The 18,683-nt window shown below is 40.1% G+C and overlaps 1 protein-coding gene across 1 annotated transcript in view; it reads left to right on the top strand.

Moving 5' to 3' along the window:
• Nucleotides 1-18,683, top strand: part of srrm4 (serine/arginine repetitive matrix 4) — a 48,205-nt gene that overhangs the window by 28,451 nt on the left and 1,071 nt on the right. The window contains exons 2-11 of the mRNA XM_041042792.1: nucleotides 4,448-4,582; nucleotides 11,661-11,744; nucleotides 11,884-11,964; nucleotides 12,056-12,082; nucleotides 12,299-12,349; nucleotides 13,159-13,242; nucleotides 14,115-14,280; nucleotides 17,703-18,025; nucleotides 18,241-18,435; nucleotides 18,580-18,681. Of these exons, the coding sequence (XP_040898726.1) occupies nucleotides 4,448-4,582; nucleotides 11,661-11,744; nucleotides 11,884-11,964; nucleotides 12,056-12,082; nucleotides 12,299-12,349; nucleotides 13,159-13,242; nucleotides 14,115-14,280; nucleotides 17,703-18,025; nucleotides 18,241-18,435; nucleotides 18,580-18,681 (1,248 nt within the window). The remainder of the gene's footprint in view (nucleotides 1-4,447; nucleotides 4,583-11,660; nucleotides 11,745-11,883; nucleotides 11,965-12,055; nucleotides 12,083-12,298; nucleotides 12,350-13,158; nucleotides 13,243-14,114; nucleotides 14,281-17,702; nucleotides 18,026-18,240; nucleotides 18,436-18,579; nucleotides 18,682-18,683) is intronic.

The following is an 18,683-nucleotide window of genomic DNA, read 5'->3' as shown; positions in this document are numbered from 1 at the left end:
CAGAAAGGTTTGACATGTTTACAAGCTTTTATCTTAGAGCAGAGCTCCTCAAGTGCTAATTTGAACAATTTGGCAACCCTCCACTTTGAATAATCAGGATGTTTGGATTGTTAGACTGAGGGTCACTCCACTGTAGAGAGTAATGACACTCTGAGGAAATCTTTTTTTCCAATATAATTAAAGTCGAAGTAAAGTTTCTTTTTCGAGTTCTGCACTTAATGACAGTCATTATAAAATGATTACTAGCATGAAAGTGACCAAACTTTGATCTGTATTTTCAACATGACTCCTTCATTATCTTTGAAATCATACGTGCCTTATAGGTCTAGAAGGAAAATATTGACTAGTAAATTTTCTTTGGCTTTAAATTCTCCATCTCCTTGTTAGGACTTCTCAAAGTGACGTACCATCCATCGATCCCCCGATGTTGTTTTCCTGTTGTTGTTGCTGTAGGGTTAGCCGTATTGATCCGTCCATGTGTATCCTCTAGCTCGCTGGCCAGTTTGTTATTCACTTGCTCTATTAGGCGTGAGTCTCCTTGGCACTCAACAGGACAGAGCACCTGTGAGGATGGCATGGCAACCAAAAGGACAAAGGGTCAACCAGTATGGATTTTTTTGAGGCTTGAAACCAAATCTGTGTTTTTAAAGTGAAGGCAATGAAAATAAAAAATAAAGTCACATATTTTTATTGATATTCAGTGTCTTTATATTTGAACGGATTCATACGTGGCGCAGCGAGTTAAGAGTGCGACTTTAGACCATCCAGAGATCGGAGGGTTGCTGGTTCAGTTCTTCGACCAAACACAATGGATATGGGTGGTGGTGAAGGAGATGTGCTGCACCCCACCCCCACCCCCCTTGCCTCTGCAAATTCAAGTGCTGTATGTTTTTACAACCCTAACCCTAACCCAGATTCACTAGATTCAGTCAACGCACCACTCAACCACCCCAGAAGGCCTGCTGAAGCAAACAGTCAGGCAGTTTTCTTCACACGCTTTGAGTAAACACTTGATTTGAAATAGGAAACATGTCTAGCAGAATGTAATTGGGGCAGCTGAGAATGCAATCTCTGTTAATAGCTGGTGCGATTTTGACACATTCTTAATGCAAACACTGGAGCTGCGCAGCACTGTTTCGCTGGTTGGTTTATTGGCTGCCTGCATGCTTGTTGCACACCTGTACAGTGTCAGCTGATGTTGTGAGTCGGAGCCCTCCCGGTGTTCTGTAAAGCAGCTGGCAGATTACTGAGCAGCTCTTGGCAGATATTGGAGCAGTTTATCTCAATTTTGCATCGTAAATGGGGTGTGGACAATGAAACTGTACACAAACTATGATGATCCTCCTGTGGCTCGGTCTGTCAATGATGTTTTATGAATATCTTAGCACAGAGCTGGAGGTTCAACAGACAAAGCAACTGACTAGGTAGAAAAAAAAAACAGACAAGGTTTGACGGGTTTTGATCTATTGGGCCAAATAGACCTGTTGATAATGTGACACATCTGCAGTCCTGTACACACATATAAATCAACCCGGTCTCATAAAAATTCAACGTACATAAAACAAATTTATGGCTGTAACTAACTACTAGTAACTTTATATTTTTATTAAAAGGCAAAAAAAAACAACAACTTTAAAACAACTGGGCGCTGTAGCTGTTAGAAATCATCATTCAAACAGAAGTAAATACTGTATTTGTGGGGACAAAGACTTTTTGCTGTGGATTAAACTGGTATAAAATATTTGGGATTGACTCAAAATGACCTACAGTGGCTTTTTCACAGTAATGAAGGAGCATGTTGTTCAGTACAAGAGACATTACGTGTTAGTAGAATAACTTCACTGTTCGTTTCCGTTATTTTGTTTAGTTTTAGCAGCCCTGTGTAAGAGTATTGATTTAATTACTCCAGACAGCAATACAATTTCCTCTCAGATGTATTTGGCAAAGTAGTAACATGTAAACACACACAGACCCAGCACTGCATCCAGCTCAAGTGCTGTCTTGCTATTTGCAGCGTGTTTTTGTGCACCATCTGTCAGTAAATGTTACCCATCCACGAGACGGTGAACAGCAGCGGTGTATGACAAAGCAGAGGAGTGAGACGCTCCCTCTGTGACAAAGACAGAAACAAGAGCTTGTCACAGCTTGGTCACTTCCCTCAGCCTCCAATGACAGCATCACTCATCAGCAAAGGAGCTGTGCTAAACGCACACATGTACAGTAATGCACATATGATGAGAGAGAGGTCGAAAAGTCAAGAGGGATGATACCTGTAGCTGCGCAGTTGCTGTACATAGCCTTCATTCCATCACTCCATATTCCAGTAGGGATTATAGTTGTGCTGATCCAAGCTTATGACTCCATTTTACCTGTTTTATGGTAAACAAATCCAGTCAGGACTTAGAAGGATGAGTGTCCACCTAATTCCTCATCATCAAGTACTCGAACTTAATCCGCTCAGTATTTGCATTCATTCAGTTTGTTGCTTTGAATTGTCCCTTTAAATATCTACAGCCACTGCCTGGCTATGAATTACTACCACAAAAGGATCTACCATGCTTCAGAGTGGGAGTGTATGTATGTGTATGTGTGTGAGAGAGAGAGAGAGAGAGAGAGGGAGAGCCAGGAGTATTTGACAGATACAAACAACCCACAATAAATCCCGGTTCTTATAGCTTGGAAAGTTTCGGACAGAAATTGCAGAGCCGGATCAAGGGAATGTGCATCCCTGATAGCGAAATCGATTTCATTTAGAACTCATCAACTGCGGCTCTCAGAGTGACAGCAAATAACAAGGAAGCAGAGAGGAGGCCAGCAAAAGGAGCTTTGGGACACAGAGCGGAGCGTCCAACGGTGCAAATGTTTCAGCGCGTTGTTTTCCTGTGTCGAGTAAATTGTATATATTGCTCCGATCTTCGCAGGAAGTGAGGCACTTGTATTACCACTGGCTGGAACATCAATATCTTTTGTCACACTAAACATGTGCAGCATCCAAAGACCTCTATGTTTAAATTAAGGTCAGATAAATTACCATTAGAGCAGGCAGGTTCAATGGCAAACTGGTTTCTTACTGTACAGTGTCACATAATTATATATTTGTATAATGAGCTGGAAAAGTCTGCTGTTTAACTGTGAATCAACTGTGATTTTTGCAAAGTCTCAGAATAAGATGAGGTCAGATGATACAAAATGTGCTCCATCAGTTTCAAACATCAGCCTTAATGATCAAGTTCAAGGATCAGCGTGATCAGATAATCGGTTGTCTTGGTTTGTCATCTCAAAAACTTTCAAAAACAATTCAGCAAACAATATGGGCAGACATCAACAGCGCCAGGAGAACTTTAGACAAATCACCAGGATATTCAAAGGTTCCTCTCCCATCAGCCTCCTTGATCAGACTAATTATCCTTCCGGTGGCTGTCTTTATCTCCCCTATCACCTTTCAAAGACTCGGTCATGTTGGAGCACCCAGTCTGCCGTTTTGCATTATTAGTTTCCTGCCGGGGGCACTCCCTCTTATGCAGAGAAGCAGAGGAAAACGAAGGTGAGGAAGATAGAAAGCGACGGCTCCTGCCTGCTCGTCGCAGGGGGAAGAGGAGGAGGAGGAACGTTGACGGCCTAATCTCTGGCTCTGATTATCTTCTCATTACAATCAGACAGGAGCCACTCAAAGAAGAGGAGAATGTGCAATTACGCTCAAATCTCCCATGACTAAAACAGAGGATAATAAGGAGGGCTAGAACTGTGTGCTCACATCTAATCATTCAGTCTATTTAGTCATTCGTTCTGCAGCCGCATTTATGGATGGAGATTTTTTGGAGGTTCAGGTGGAAGCAGTTGAATTAGTAAACACCTGACTTATTGTGGCATTTTTTTTTGAAAGCCAGAAATAATTTGCCTCAATTTTAAAATGTGTTTAAACAAGTGGCTGAGTATGTGGCTTCTATTTTTTTTTTTTTTTAATTGATTTTGCTTTAATGCCTGCGTGTGGATGACTAAAAAAAAAAAGTAATTGTATTCTGATTTATCAGAAATAGGGAAAAAAAGAAAAAAGAAAAAAAAAACTTTTCTTATGACCATGCATCTCCCGTGGCCGCGTCTGCCCAGCACGAGATAGAAAACACCATTTCCCAAAATGTCAGGGCAAGTGAAGCATGTAAATAACTACATTTCAATTGACACCTCGATTTGAATGGTAAATGGCCAGCCTCCAATTTTCCCGGAGAATGGCCGGCAGGGAGAAATGGAGGGGAATAAAACACATGCCCAGTAGACCAGAGGGAATAAGGCTAACCAAGCATGTTAAACCCCCCCTCCGCCTCTATTGTATGATGGAAGCGTTAACTGTGGGGACAACTAGAAAAATCACTTGGAAAAGTTCTCATGAGAAGGCTCAAGAACAAAAACTAAATCCTTTTGCTTTTTCTGTTTTTTTCTTTCTTCACAGCTCAGAAACAACGGCCTGCCAGCCGCTTAAGACCGATGAAAGGAAATTGGCGGACACCAGGGTGGACACCGCTGACAGAAATGGCTGCATCAAAGGAAAAGGACGCAAACATCACAGTCATCGCAGGGTCAGGAGGTGAGTTAGTCTTTGTGCTTTCGCAAATACCAAGCAGCAGCACTTGAAAACCATCCAAAAGGTTTTAAGAGCACAAAGAACAAATGCTTGTGAAGAAAAGCCAAGAAATCGATATTCTTTAAAGTTGCAGGTTTGTAGATCAGAGTGAAACATTTCTGATGATGAATGGTTTTTTATTTTTGGAGGTGTTTTTGTAGATTACAGTGCTGATGATAAAGTCTTTTAACAGTACACCAAGACTCCTTCAGGGCTTGACTCTCGGTGAGAAAACAGAGCTAATCTCTATATTCTGTTGTGGGGAATGTAAACAGTCTTATCAGGTCGGGCCCAGTGGAGAAATACAAAGATGTTGTGAGGAATTCTGCACTGTGTCATTCAGATCTTCCCTTTCACCAACACCTTGAACCAGAAGTCTCCTTCTCACACTGAGAATACTTCTCAGTCTTCTTATTCTGAGGTGGGAAAGAGAATCTGATTTTTTTTTTTTTTTTTTTTTTTTTAGAAATTCTTAATTAACATGACACCTTCAAAGCCTTTGCGGTTACACAGCGGGGAAGCAGCCAGTGATATGTAAAACACGACTGAAGCCGCATTTGAAGTGTTAGAGAGGATCATAAACATGAATCACTTCTTTTTGGATGAACTTTACCCGGCGGCAGCTTCTCTTTGGTTTTGAATTTAGCAACGAGCACTGAGAACACACGGGCATGCAGGCTTCTGATAATCATTTTTCTGGTTTGTACGTGCAAGAAAAGACATCAGATAGAAAAAAAAAAGCACAGCGAGAAAGATTTATAGTGTTTGTTATCCTTGAAACTGACAGGTTTCTTTTTGTGAGTTGAATCTACACAAGAGGACTTATCTGTTCAGCGAGACATACAAAGTTTTTTGAAACTTATGTACTGAGGAATCACAGAAGATTCCTCAGTACTCAGGACACAGCGCATTCATGTTTACCCACTTTCATTCCAAGGGAAGCATACAGAAATGGGGCAACATGCCTATTTATGAAAGCAGTTACTAGTTTATCACCATGCTCATTAAATACGTTGCCTTTCCTGCTTTATGTTGCAACTCTGCTTCTAAACCTAGAAGCTCAATGTTATGTTTCATGAAAGTGTATTAATTTTGTCTAAAGTAGCTAGAGACGCTGGTGGGAAACCACACATTTATTCAATCACAGCACTTCTCTGATTTAGACTAAGACAGGCACAGTTTTACAGACATCATCAATCATATAAAATACACCTTTAATACTGAGGCTTCACTCAGATTGAAAACAATGAAAACAAATGCAAGGGGCTGCGCTGGCGTGGTATTGTTGTTCTCAGATGATGAAATACAATCCAGGAAATCCAGTTTGAATCCATGAGGGTTTGAAGGTTTATCAGACACCAGAACACTGCACATCAATGTGTAATTCTACAAAACAGTACAGTTTACAACTGTACCGTCATGTCGTTCATGCTGCAAAGTAATCTACCAGGAATGTGCCCTTGAATGAGTGCGACTAACCAGATGATGTTTCATTAATAATTAAGTCAGGTGGAATTTTATCTCCAGATGATTCTTTGTTTTTTTCTACTGGAGCTCTCTGCTCCAGGACCCATGACGTGCCAGTGCTGTGGTATCACTGAGCTTGATGAGAAGCAGAGGTGCATGAAAAAAAGAACTTGTTTCTGTTTGTTCATTTACATTTAGGAAAAGTGGCTAATGAGCTAGATTCATTTCCACATTCTTTGTATCAGTTACAAAGCGCTTCAAGTTGCTGCCTGAGAGGAATCTTCCCTGGATTGTTATCTTGCTAATTGGCCAGCATCAGCCCAATTGAGCAGAGCAACCCATGTTAATTAGAACATGAAACCACAAGACACCAACACTGGCTTCCCTCTAGGAAAAGTATGTTAGCCACAATGAGCGACTTTTAGAAAGTAGGTGTCAACAAACCTGTTTAATTACCTGAAAATCCTGCCTGAAAACATGAGAAATCCACCTGATCGTGACTGTACTAAACACAAAGCAGTGGATGCAAACACAAACCAGGACACCATGCAAGTGATGTATTTTTTTATATGATGACATATCTAGGTATTTATGGTGTTCGCGCATGATTGCGGCAGGGAAGAAAGGGAGCACGCTCTTCAGGAAAATAGGCTGCGTTCAGCATTGAGCATAGTCTCATCAGATGTCCCCAAATCCCTTTTTCAAGCACCATTGTTCCGCACAATCACCGCTTCCAGTGTAGCTGGCAATTGACTGCTCCCTCATTCTCCCTTTCATTCTCTCCACCTCATCGAAAGAAACAGTTTCTGCTTGCAAGAAAAAATGCAAATGCTTGCCTTGTGCTCTTTTTCTACAAGGCCAGACTGGTAGAGGTGTTAATGAGTGACAAAGCGTTCTCATTACCAGGAGAGGGTACTTGGGCTTGGTCTGTCTAATCAGCCCTAATGCATTTCAGTTCCTAATGCTCCCAAACTGCCGACTACACCAAGCAAGGCCATTTATTATAGCAAGACAGTCTTTCTGCATCCAAAGAAACAGGCACGTAGTCCCCAGAGCTCTGTGATCGCATATATCAAGGAGCTGCTCAGTTTGTCACTGTCTGGATCAGTTCTGATCACACTCACCTGTGTGCATGACCCGTTGCTTGTGTTACATGGAGGTACATTTCCTAGAATTTGACGTATAAATGGCAGCGGTATAAACAATTACCCTGCAGAATGCATGAAAGTGCTTAAAAGTGTGTCTTATTATACGTCTGCTGTTTGCAGGCATTTTGATGAATTCTGCCCAGAGCTCAGCCAAGCCTAATTCTGTGCTATGAAAAAAAATGATCTGGATATTGATGATGTTATTCAGAAAATGAGTTCGTCTTTAATGCTTTGCTCTATTCTCAGTGAAACCACGAAGCGTACAAAATCTGTTATCTCTCATAGTATATTCCGGTTTTAGATTTTTATATTATTCCAAATTTCTGATCACAGTCTTATCTCTGCGGAGGCTGCTGATTTACCCAACTTTGCCATTAATACGGAGAAAATTTAATTTTAAAGGACGACATTTCACATCTCATTGACGCAGACAGATTCATAGTGGCAGGCTCTCTCGTGCCTCTCATGAGCTTGTGGGTGGGACTGCATAAAGTGCATAATTCAGTTTCCATGCATTGTTTTTCTCATCCAAGTCCCAGTAATTGGTTAAAGCTGTATTGTAAAGAATCGGGAACTTGTTGGTTACAACACTTTGTTTTTCTTGTGATTTGTTTGAAGTTCTTGTTTTGGAGGTGTAGTAGAAATTTTCTGTGCTTTCATTTCATGAGGAATTAAAAAAAAAAAAGCACAACTGGTTGTTGTTCTTACACATTGGAGAAAATTTCTTTCTGAAATTCTTCACGTCTTTGAGTCACAGTGGGCAGCACCAGAATTTAGAGATTTAAGTTACAGTGGAAGGCATCTCCATAAGTCTAAACACCATATTAAAGTTCTTTACCTCAAATTCATAAGTCTAGTCTTGATCTTGTAAAAGCCAATCAGAGACTTTGCACATGCAGGACTAAGGTTGAGAAGATCAAATGGACTGAATTAAGGTTATCAGTTAATCTGAAGATTACACTGAATTCTTTGGCCTAAAAGATGACAGGAAATTGCTTGAAAAAGATGACCAAAACAATTAATAAATTATCAAGTTAGTCGCTGATTCATTTTCTGTCAACCGACTAATAATTTCATCTCTATGCTAAACAGAAAAAAAGCTCCTAAATCAGAACAACACTAATCACTGAAGTAATTTCTCTTTCAATAAGAAAGGTGCCAGAAATCAGTGATGTTTGTGATTTTTTTTCCACTGGATGAAGTTTAATAAAAAAGATTCAAAGCTCAGTTCTTTCTCTCTTCATCGTCCTGGTGAAGGATCAGGTAAAATAATAAGAGGTTTGTTTTGACTTCAGATTAGAGCACACAGCGGAAATCAGATGTTACTTTCATGGCTGTGATAAACTCTCAGATAGCTGCCTGTAGAGTGGACTCATACATCATTCACGTCATCAGCTCTTTGATTCAGTGCACTTACCCATATAGTTCTCTGTCTGTATGCGAGTACATGGGTTTGTTGGCATAAGAACAAAGTGCCTCATGTCTCCATGCCAGCTCACTCTGCCCTGCCATTAATAATGTGAGCACTCCATCGCTCCTACATGATATTCACATCAACTCTGATTCAACCTGCACAGCCTTTCCAGTTTTCCCAATAAAGATTATTTTACACCTCTTCATTAAAGCCAAGGTGAGGAGGCTCGAGTGATTTGCAGTCAAGCACATCTCCTTGCGCATCTCTTCTTTACTCTGCATCGCCCTACATGCTCGCTTGCTCCTTCCTGCCTTTGCTTCTTATGAATTCCAGTCAGCCTGTTCTTGAAAGGCCCATTCGATGAGCCTTAATTTCCTTTTTCACATCAGACATTTTCAAAGAGCAATGAAGTGGACCTCTGGACAGCAATCAAGCCGGTCAACAGATGGAATCTGACATGTCTTTTCTCTATACTGATAAATTCACACTTTCAGGGAAGAATGGGTAGAAGACAAGAATATCTCAGGCTAGCATGAGTGTGTGAATATGTGTGCAGGCGTGCAGTGTCTGGGTGCTATAATCTATTTTAAAGCTAAGAGAACCCAAGTAAAACATGTTTTTTACAGCAGCTCTTCAAACTACGTCCTGCAAAGCGATCATACAGTTGAATCAACACCTGTCAACAACAGTGTCAACAAAAGTGGAACAATTTAAGTCAGGATTTATTACAGGGCTGTTGTATTAAGAGTCTGATACAACAGTCCTGTAATAAAATAGCTAAATATCAAAATCTAATAATTAGACTGTATTGGCTTTAGCTAGGCGTGCCTAATAAACTGGCTACTGCGTGTTTATTTCAAACCTATTTAACGTTAAAGGGATGCTCCATCAATTTTTTTCACATCAAAGTCAATTTACTAGTCATAAGGAGTACTGCTCAGCGTACAAAGCTTCCTGTTAATGCCCTCTTTGGCTCTGAAGGAGCTTTGTCAAGTCTAATAAAATTCCTTAAGTGACATTAGTTGATTAATCTTGACTCGGGCTCGGAGACCACAGTTTTATTTAACAGAAAGCCTGCATTAGAAACTGGAAGCATGGAGCTTGAAAGACATTTCCCAGAACGAATTTCAGTATGGGAAGCATAGGATTCAGTGTTTTCTGTGACCGACTTTATGAGCATAAGAAAGTGAGAACTAATCGACAGTGCCGGGAATGTTTTGCTTCTTTCACAAACATTTAAGAAAAAGAGTCTCATACAAGCCCCCTAAATGAGTGAAATCGCTGGAGCGCTCTTTTAGGATTAAAAACTCTCTTCTTACTTCTTAAGCACTTTTCTTAACATACCTAGTCAGTCAAACAAAATTAACACGATGAACCAAATTTACACATTTATATAGGCAGTCAGCTACTCACAGGCACTGCTGCTGAACTGAGGGTTCGAGGATTCTGAGGCTAAATGGAGAGGACTCTCAATCCAACAGGAACTCCTGTGAAGTTAGCTAAGAGAATACCTGGCGGCGGATAGGATGCAGCACACATCTCCCTCTCTGAGTAAAGCTATGTTGTCACCAGTCTTGACTCGAGTGAGGCTCCCTGGCATGCGATCTGTTTTGTGCTTCGTACCAGTCTGGATAGGATTTCATCATTCTGCTGTGATGGGATCATCTCATACGGGACATTTGGCTCACAGATAATCTTGCTTATGATTGTTGTGAGGGGGAATCAGGATGCATTTATGTGCAGTTATATGATTCCAGTGATGAGTCATGTGGATTATTTTCTCCCCACCCATTCTGTTAGGGTTATTTTGCTTGCAGAGAGTTCAGGGAAAACATTACAGCAAACCCCAGTACAATATATTTTTGATAATGCTTTGTGGCTTTCTGAAAAAAGAATATCTCCAGCCTAAATAAGTCCCATTTTGAACTTGCAAATATGCTAAACTTTTGGATCCAAGTCCAGCGGTATTAGATGTAGATTTTAAGACCCTGTAGATTTTTGTAAAGGGAGTTTCACACTTGCACAGAGAAAAAAAAAACCATAAGCAAAACGTCTCTATCAGATGAATAAAAGGAGGCAGAGAAAGTGTTCGGTTCTCACACTGCAGAATCATGTATTAATGCAGCTATTAATACAACCTGTGGGAGTTTTCTGGACTGCGTGATGGGTGTGCTCATTCACCAGTTAGTACTTCAAGACCGTTAACATGAGCAATTTATGTCCTGTGTTAGAGGGTCAGTTCACCCAAACAGCGGAGGAGAAAACATCTTTTCTCACTTGAATGGAATTTCATTAGTTGTGCTCATTACACTGAACAATGCTTTTTTATGAATCATTTTCATAAGGCCTCGTTTTTCAGCAGAAACTGGTTCAATTTAGCCATTTTTGCACACCACCACTGAAACTCCACCCTATCTCCAGACTAGCACATCAAAGCTGGATGATTTTCATTCAGTGACCACATTTTTTTGTTGTTGTTGTTTTTCTGCTTTGTTTTTTATATCCAGTGCTAATCGTTCAATTCTCTGCTTTCTGCCATATCTGTGCATGGCAGATCATGGTTATGGCAAATGATTGAAGTATGGTTAATGTCATTGTAACTGATGTTTTTATAACAACAATTATATCAAATGACAGTGTGAAAACCATGTGACAATGTGAAAGGACTTGCCTGTAGTTGCCTGTAGAGATGACCCAACATTGATGTGGAGCTTTATAGCCAAGTTTCAGCTCATTGTTTAGTTGTGTTGCTGCAACTTACTGCAACTCCTTTAATTTGCTCTCACTGCTCTTGTTGTGTTGTTTTTGATCACAACAGACAACAGGTTTTCAGCAAACAAAAATGTAATAATAAAAATCTGAAGTCCGGACACTGGGATTCAGAAAATGTAACCCATACTCCAAAACTTTGCTTCTCACCCTGCTGAATTCTTGCAGCTGAGATTTCACATCTCATATGCCCCTCACTAGAATTAATATAGAAGTGTCCCCTGTGCTCTGTCTCTGCTTGTAGCCCCTCCTTTGATGAGGAAGTCTCTCCTCGGCCCAAGGGGAAGAAGAAGAAGAGAAAGTCTGATCGGAAGAGGAAAAGGAAAAGGTCAGTTCCCAAAATGAGATGACTCTGCAGTGAGGTGTATTGTTGGGCGCCTTTGTCATGTTCCCTGAAATAAATAAACTGTGAGGAGTACGGGAGAATTCTTGGTGCTCTGTGGAGTTAATGTTTATTCCTGCTTTAGGTCTCCTTCCCACAGCCTGTCGCCACTGAGGAAGAAGAAAAAGAAGAAGAAGAAGAGCTCCAAGAAAAGCAAGCGGCATAGGTAGTTCTTGCATACTATAACAACAGTCGAAAATGGCATGACATTTATTTTTATGTGACCTAAATCTTTTTTTTTTATTTATTTATTCCAGGTATACCTCCAAGAAGTCCAAACACAGGTATGTATATGATAATTGAAAGACTTTGTGCTTGTCTTGTGGATTCGGCTCTTTTGATGTTTTATTGAAGGAGTAAACTTAAACTGCGAACAGTTTTCACCTGGATACTTTTCTATGGTGTAACATTTAGCCCCTGCTTCCAGTAAGATTTCTGGATCAGGCTTTGTCGGTGTTAATGCTCCTCACTCATGATTCTATTCTCTTTCATCTCACCAGCTCTTCAAGTTTAAAACACAAGAGGAAGGATGATCGCAAGCCCAAGAAAAGGTCAGTCTGTGACTGTTGCATCAGAATCATGTACTCTCCAAATCCTACACCTTTTCTGACCCCCCCGACCTTTCTACGTCCTCCTCCTCCTCCCTCATGGTAAGCCCATCCACCCTTTTCAGAACACCCACTGCTGAGGAAGAAAGAGAGAGGATCCTCCAAAATGCTCGTGTGTAAGGAGCACGATGGGTGAATTCAGAAACGTGCAGCTTTTATTTTTTTCAGTGTGAAGTGGTGGGAAAAAAAAACCTTTTCAAAGAGGAAAACAGACTGAAAGCTTGAGCCACAAAAAGAGGGAAAAAAAGGGGTGAAAGAGGGTAAGAGAAACCAATTTCATGCTGTGATCTTGCAACATTTTATAATTTGACTTTGGATGAGTGGGCCGTTGTTTGTAAGCACAGAGCCAAGTTCAGTCACTGCTTACTTCAACAGAAACCGCTGCTTTCCAGCTTACTACAACTCTCTCCTCTCTCTTCTTTTGTTCCCTCCATGCCTTTGCTGTTGCTTTATACTCTCACCCTCTCTGATGCGCGCTACTTTTTTTCAAACACGGTTCGTATAAATACAGGACCCCAGCACATAGAAAGAAGCTGGCTGACAACATAGGTTTTCAGGGCTTTTGGAGGTGAAAAGATGATGCTCTTGAAAAAAAATGATATGAATTATACATCCTTAAAATAATAATAATAACATATTATAAAAGTCTTGGGCATATTCATTTCCGTCAATTCACTCATCACAGTACTCGTAGCTCCTTATCCACTTGTGTCTTTTCTCCTCTCCTCTCCTCTCCTCGTCACCTCCTTCAGTTCCCGGACTCACTCACGACGGAGACGCCGCTATCGGAGGTCAGAGTCGGACAGTTCTTCCTGGCAGTCTTCCACAGAGGACAGGTAAGGGACTCATCCGCCCCCCTCATCACCCACCCCTACCCCTTCGGTTTATCTTATCAGCCCGAGGTGTCTGCCGAGTTCTTGGTCACACCACAGCGATGACTGATAAGGCAGAGGTGACTTCCTGATCTCAGGCACGACTGGGCCTTATCAGTGCTTCACAGGAAATGGCCCCAAATTCAGTCCACAGGTCGATGTACTCAATTATAATGACATATTGAAAAATTTTGGATGTGTGATGATATGAAAGACAGTTTTTTTTTAATGGATTATACTGTACAGAACTGATAGCATGATGGTCTCAAGTAGCTGGTAGAATAAGTGGATACTTCTACTGGTGATGATTAATGCTGGACTAATCATTGATCGCAAAGTATTGCATTTAGAGTCAGAATTGCGTCCTCAGGAACAGCTCAATTAGTAAAGGTTGAACTAAAACTGAGGTCCAATTTTCAAACTGAAATCGTGTAAAAAAAATTCTGAAATTGCTGTATTGAATTGCCATTTTTAGCTTTTTTTAAAACTAATTACTGTGAGTTTGCCTGAGATATTAATCAGAGAAAATAATGATTAAAATCCATTTTTCCAGCGGCTTTGCACAGCTGAAATCCAGTCAGCGGATCTCCGCAGCTAGAATAACACTCAAGAAAGCATTCCTGAACAATTTTTCAGTGGTTATACAACAGAAAGTGATCAATTTTCCAAGGATGTCAAAACACCACAATGAAGAAGAAAATGTTGCTGATGTAAATTCAGATGCTTCACCGACATTAAATGAGCATAAGTGCCACTTTACTCTCAGGTGCAATAGAAAATAAGCTTTTATGTCATAATGTGGTGTTATGAAAACTAAATTCAGCATTTTCCCACAGAAACCATCTGCAAAAATCTGTGGTACATCAGGCATTAGGAGACCTGGCAGCTGTAGGAGAGGAAACTGATGGAGTGCTCCACCACACGGACATGAAGTGGAGACCTGCAACCAAATCAGTGTGTAAAACGGCTCCAAAATATCGCTCCATCCTCTCAACCGGCACCGTAAGTACTCCTCAGGACTCTGACAATGCTGCCAGCGGCTCAGCTTGATTTCTCAGTTATGGCCATGTAAAATAGCTCATTGTCTGTCAGAATAAAATGCCCACAGTGTGGCGGTTGGGTTTGGAAAATCATTCTCAGCAACAAAAAGAAAAAATATTTCAATTTCGCATCCTGGTGTTTTGATAAAAAATCTTGAATACGCAAACTCAAACTCAAATAGTCAAGAAGAAAATACAATATTTTTCAGACAATTGTGTCTAAACCCACTGAGCTATTCTCCAAGGGATGAATGTTTACAAAGTCAAAAAAACTCTACATGGCCTGACTCTGACCTCATTTAATGAATTCTTTGTTTTCCTGTAATTTTGTCAATTCTTATTTTTCTGTTTTTAAAACTAACAGCACCCAGTACTTGGTAGAGAAGTCTTCCCATAATAATAACGATACCACTGTCATTCACTAAATTACAGCAGTATGAATACTGTCTTTTGAAAGCTTATTTTTCCTCCTCTTGAGAAATGAAATTTAAAATTCAAATGAAAATTGACACCAACAACAAAAATACGTTACTTTCAAGAGAAATTTTTTTTTATTTTTTGTTTTTTTGATGAATGAATTAATTATTTTAACAAACTCTGTGCTTCACAACCAAAGTCAAGATGAGGAAAATAAAACACTTGGGATGTACCAAAGCCTGTAGTTTAGTTTAAGACCATTCAGAATTGCCTATTTTTATCTGTGGTGTAAACTGTAATGCTGCACAGAAAGTGATGCAATTTTTGTTTTTAATTAACAGAAATGATTAAAAAAAAAAAAAAAAAACTGTTATTGCCATTTTTTTTGTCAAATCCATGATCTGCAAGCAGCAGGCAGCCAGCACTTTAGTGTAAGTCATCAAAAGCGTATCAGACTGCAGTTCTGTTGTCTTTTAGTTTAGGGACAGTTAGAGAAGGAACATAAATCATCACTTTCTGCCACACTACAAAAATGGCAAACCGTTTCCTTTATTGGCAACCAACATTGGCACTGGGTACAAATCACATATTTGTCCAATATAAACATAATCCTTAGGGAGACTGTGTTGAACTAGGGGAAGAAAATCAACAATATCCACTTTGAATGAGTAATTAGTAGTTTTTACTTGTTTTAATTGCCCCTTTGGACCAAAACAACAGTAAAAAGGCAAATAGGAAGCTGTAGAGTTGTGAATAGGTTGGATTCTTTATATTTACGTACACAGTCCGACCTAATGAAACCCTCGTGTTTAAAGCAGTGAATGAGGCTCAGGCGCATCTTGTCCTGCTAGTGCACAAAGATTATATTTTTACCTTACCTTGTCTATGAGCTCTAAATACACAGAATAAAATTTTTTCAGAACCCTGCTTGGACATGATACAGAAACCGGAAAAAAAACATTTCCTTTTCAATCTGGCCCCTTCTCTGTCCCCTCCGGTCATTGCTTCTGTTTTATGTTATTCTTCTAGCAGACAGTTTCTATTGTTCAGATTGTAGAAGCTGAAACAAACATCTTTAAAGTGTGAATGACAATTTCTAGACGACAGACGTTGAATTTTAAGAGTTATGCTGTTTATTACAGGTTGGTTTTCCGTTTTCTTTAAGTGATGTTCTCCTAAAAAGCTTTGTAAATACAGCTCTGGCCTTAAACTCATTGTCTCATGCTTATTGGAGCATAAAAAGTATTTAATTCCTCTCCAGCAATTATTAAATTATGCTAACTGCCCAGACAGATGTTTTTAATTACACACCACAGGGTTTTAATTGAAATTCAATAAATTAATCCATATTTTGAATCATGCCTGGCATTCAATATCCCAAAGTCTTCCAGGAGGACTTCACTGTTGGTTACTGAGGGGTCAGCTTTTTATCAGAATTATTCAGTGGTGATTGCATTTCTTTATGGGTTCTGATTTGGTGAATAACAGCACATAATTTAAAAAGTAATGCAGAATGATCTTTGCTTAATATTTCTTTCCCCCAAAAAAGCAAACCATAAAGGGAAAGGTAGGTATGACTGGACAGAAAAACCCTCAAAACATGAATAATCAACAGAAATGTGGTTGATTATAAAATATGTCAATTTTCCTGTTAATATAAACGGTGAATTGGTGAATTTCTTTTGTGCTGGAAAGAAAGCGCACACAAAAATCATTTGCAGGGCAGAGATGAAATGTTTATTTGAAGGCAGCCTTGTCAAAATATCTCGAGGTAACAATGAAGAATGCCTCAATTTAAAAAATGTAAGTGAAATCTTTTACTCCTGAGTACACACAGATTGTGTGTAGATTCGACTGGTAAAGAGGATGGTAGAAGTACAAAGATTTTGTTTAATTTCCCTCAGGGTTGGTCTGTTGTGTCGACTGTAGACTTGATAATGGAAAATCTTCGGGAGGACCGACTGGATATACCTCTCGTTGTAGAGTGTCTCGTAATCAATAAGTAAAGAGAGATCACAACTTTATGAGATTAGTCAACTATAACCTTGGAGAGTCAGTGTCTTTGTTCATCTGTGGACTTTTGCAGTACAAAAAAACTGTCTAAATTCCGTGTACCGTGGTTGTACTCGCATACAAGCACACCTCTGAAGTACTTTCGCTCCCAAAAAACTCCAAAACAATGCACCATTAAGGAAAGAAAAGGGAACATGCCAATACAAGTCTAACTGGCTCTGGGTTTGAAGAGAGGGTTATTGTCTTTTTCTTGCAATTTACGACTCTAATGATGCACTTATGTTGCCCGCTCTTCCCTTTTTCTTACACCTTACCTACTTAAGGAGGAAATCTTGATTGGTAAGTCGATGCTATCCGCAGATTTAGGGATTTACTTGTAGGTCGGTGCAGGCTAATTATTTAGTTTTCACAGGAGAAAGAGCACAGTCATCTGTCCTATTCTGAGGGCTTTCTTAGTTAGACTGATGGATCTCTCTTTGTCTGCAATCCTTTTCATTTCTACATAATACCCATTTTTGTGATGTTTGTTCAATGTTCTTTAAATGAGGCTTTTCAATGGGGCTATTGTTTACTCTTTTTCTCTTCACTCGAGTTAGAGCCGGTAGATTCTTCCACGCATAGTTTTTCTTTCTTCTCTGCTCTTTTGTTGTTCCTTTCATATAATTATTTTAGTTTAGACTTACTTTATCTAAATTTGTTTCTTGTTGATTTCTTTGACTTTAGTTGAGTTCTGACTTTCTTTTGAGGTTAATCGCATGCTTCAAATTTGCATGATGTCTTTATCTTTCAAAGTTTTCTGTCCCGAGAAAAAAAAAAAAAGAAATCTTTTCTCTGTGTTTTCAAGGGAATATGTGCCTTTGTACTAGAGTATTCACAGTGCATCAAAACAGGTAGCAGGTTCCATTTATCGACACATGCTTCGTTTTAAGCTGCAGCCTGTTTGTCTGTTTGCAGATTTCGTCATCAAAACCTGGAAGCGAGCTTTTACAAGGAAAAAGGTCTCAGCATTTATCGAGTCAGATCGAAGGTCCGCACAATTACGATTCTGGGAATGACACCTCCTCACCGCCATCGAGCAAAACTGGTGTTTCCCGGGCAAGTGTCACTGACAGCAAGAGGAACCACTGTCAACGTCTGGCCTCTCCAGAGAAGCTAAAGTTCACTGACAGAGACAATGCATCAGATTCAGGAAACTCTGTAACCAGCTACGCGTCCTTATGCAAACCTTACGGGGAAGACAGTTTGTCTGCAACTCTTTTCAGTGGAAACGGAAAGAGGTAATATTGTGTTCACGATAAATAATCCAACTCAATGAATGTTTCCTAGGAAAATAGCAGGCTGTTTATCTTGTGTTTCCACGCTCTGTTTCCTCTTTTGAAATATTCATCTTGTGAGGGAGAATAAGGCAGAGCATTTCTTAAAAACGACCCAGGATACAGTTTGGGCTTTATCACTCAAAGCAGTGAAGCGTCTTAATGTGTTTTCTTTGCAGAGAGCAGATAACCTTGGGGTGTCGGGTAGAAGTTGTGAGACCTCCAAAAACTTCCAGCTGTTCACAGAGGACGAGTGAGTCATCTCGAAGGCGACTGAAAACCCGGTCATCCAGCAGCAGGAGCAGGAGCAGATCTTCGGGGAGTTCCAGATACTCCGGACGCTACTGTCGAAGCCCGTCGCTATCATCTTGCAGGTGGGTTAACTACTTACGTGTTGTACATATAAGTAGGGATTTGCATAAAAAACTATGCAACATTTTGTGGGATGACAATGGCTGCTGCTTTGCTCAATTCCATGGGGCTAACTGTCTTTATTTTTTATTTTTTTTTGTTGCCAGCTCATACTCGCGCTCTTCGAGTTACTCAGCTGACCTGAGGCGACGAGGTAGCGTGGCCAGCCTGAGCTCCAGGGGAAGCTACTCTAGATACAGTGCTGACAGGT

The sequence above is a fragment of the Toxotes jaculatrix genome, chromosome 7 (genome assembly GCF_017976425.1).
Source record: "Toxotes jaculatrix isolate fToxJac2 chromosome 7, fToxJac2.pri, whole genome shotgun sequence".
NCBI lineage: Eukaryota > Metazoa > Chordata > Actinopteri > Toxotidae > Toxotes > Toxotes jaculatrix.
The sequence above is the reverse complement of the archived record's forward strand: the minus strand, read 5'-3'. Positions and strand labels throughout refer to the sequence as shown.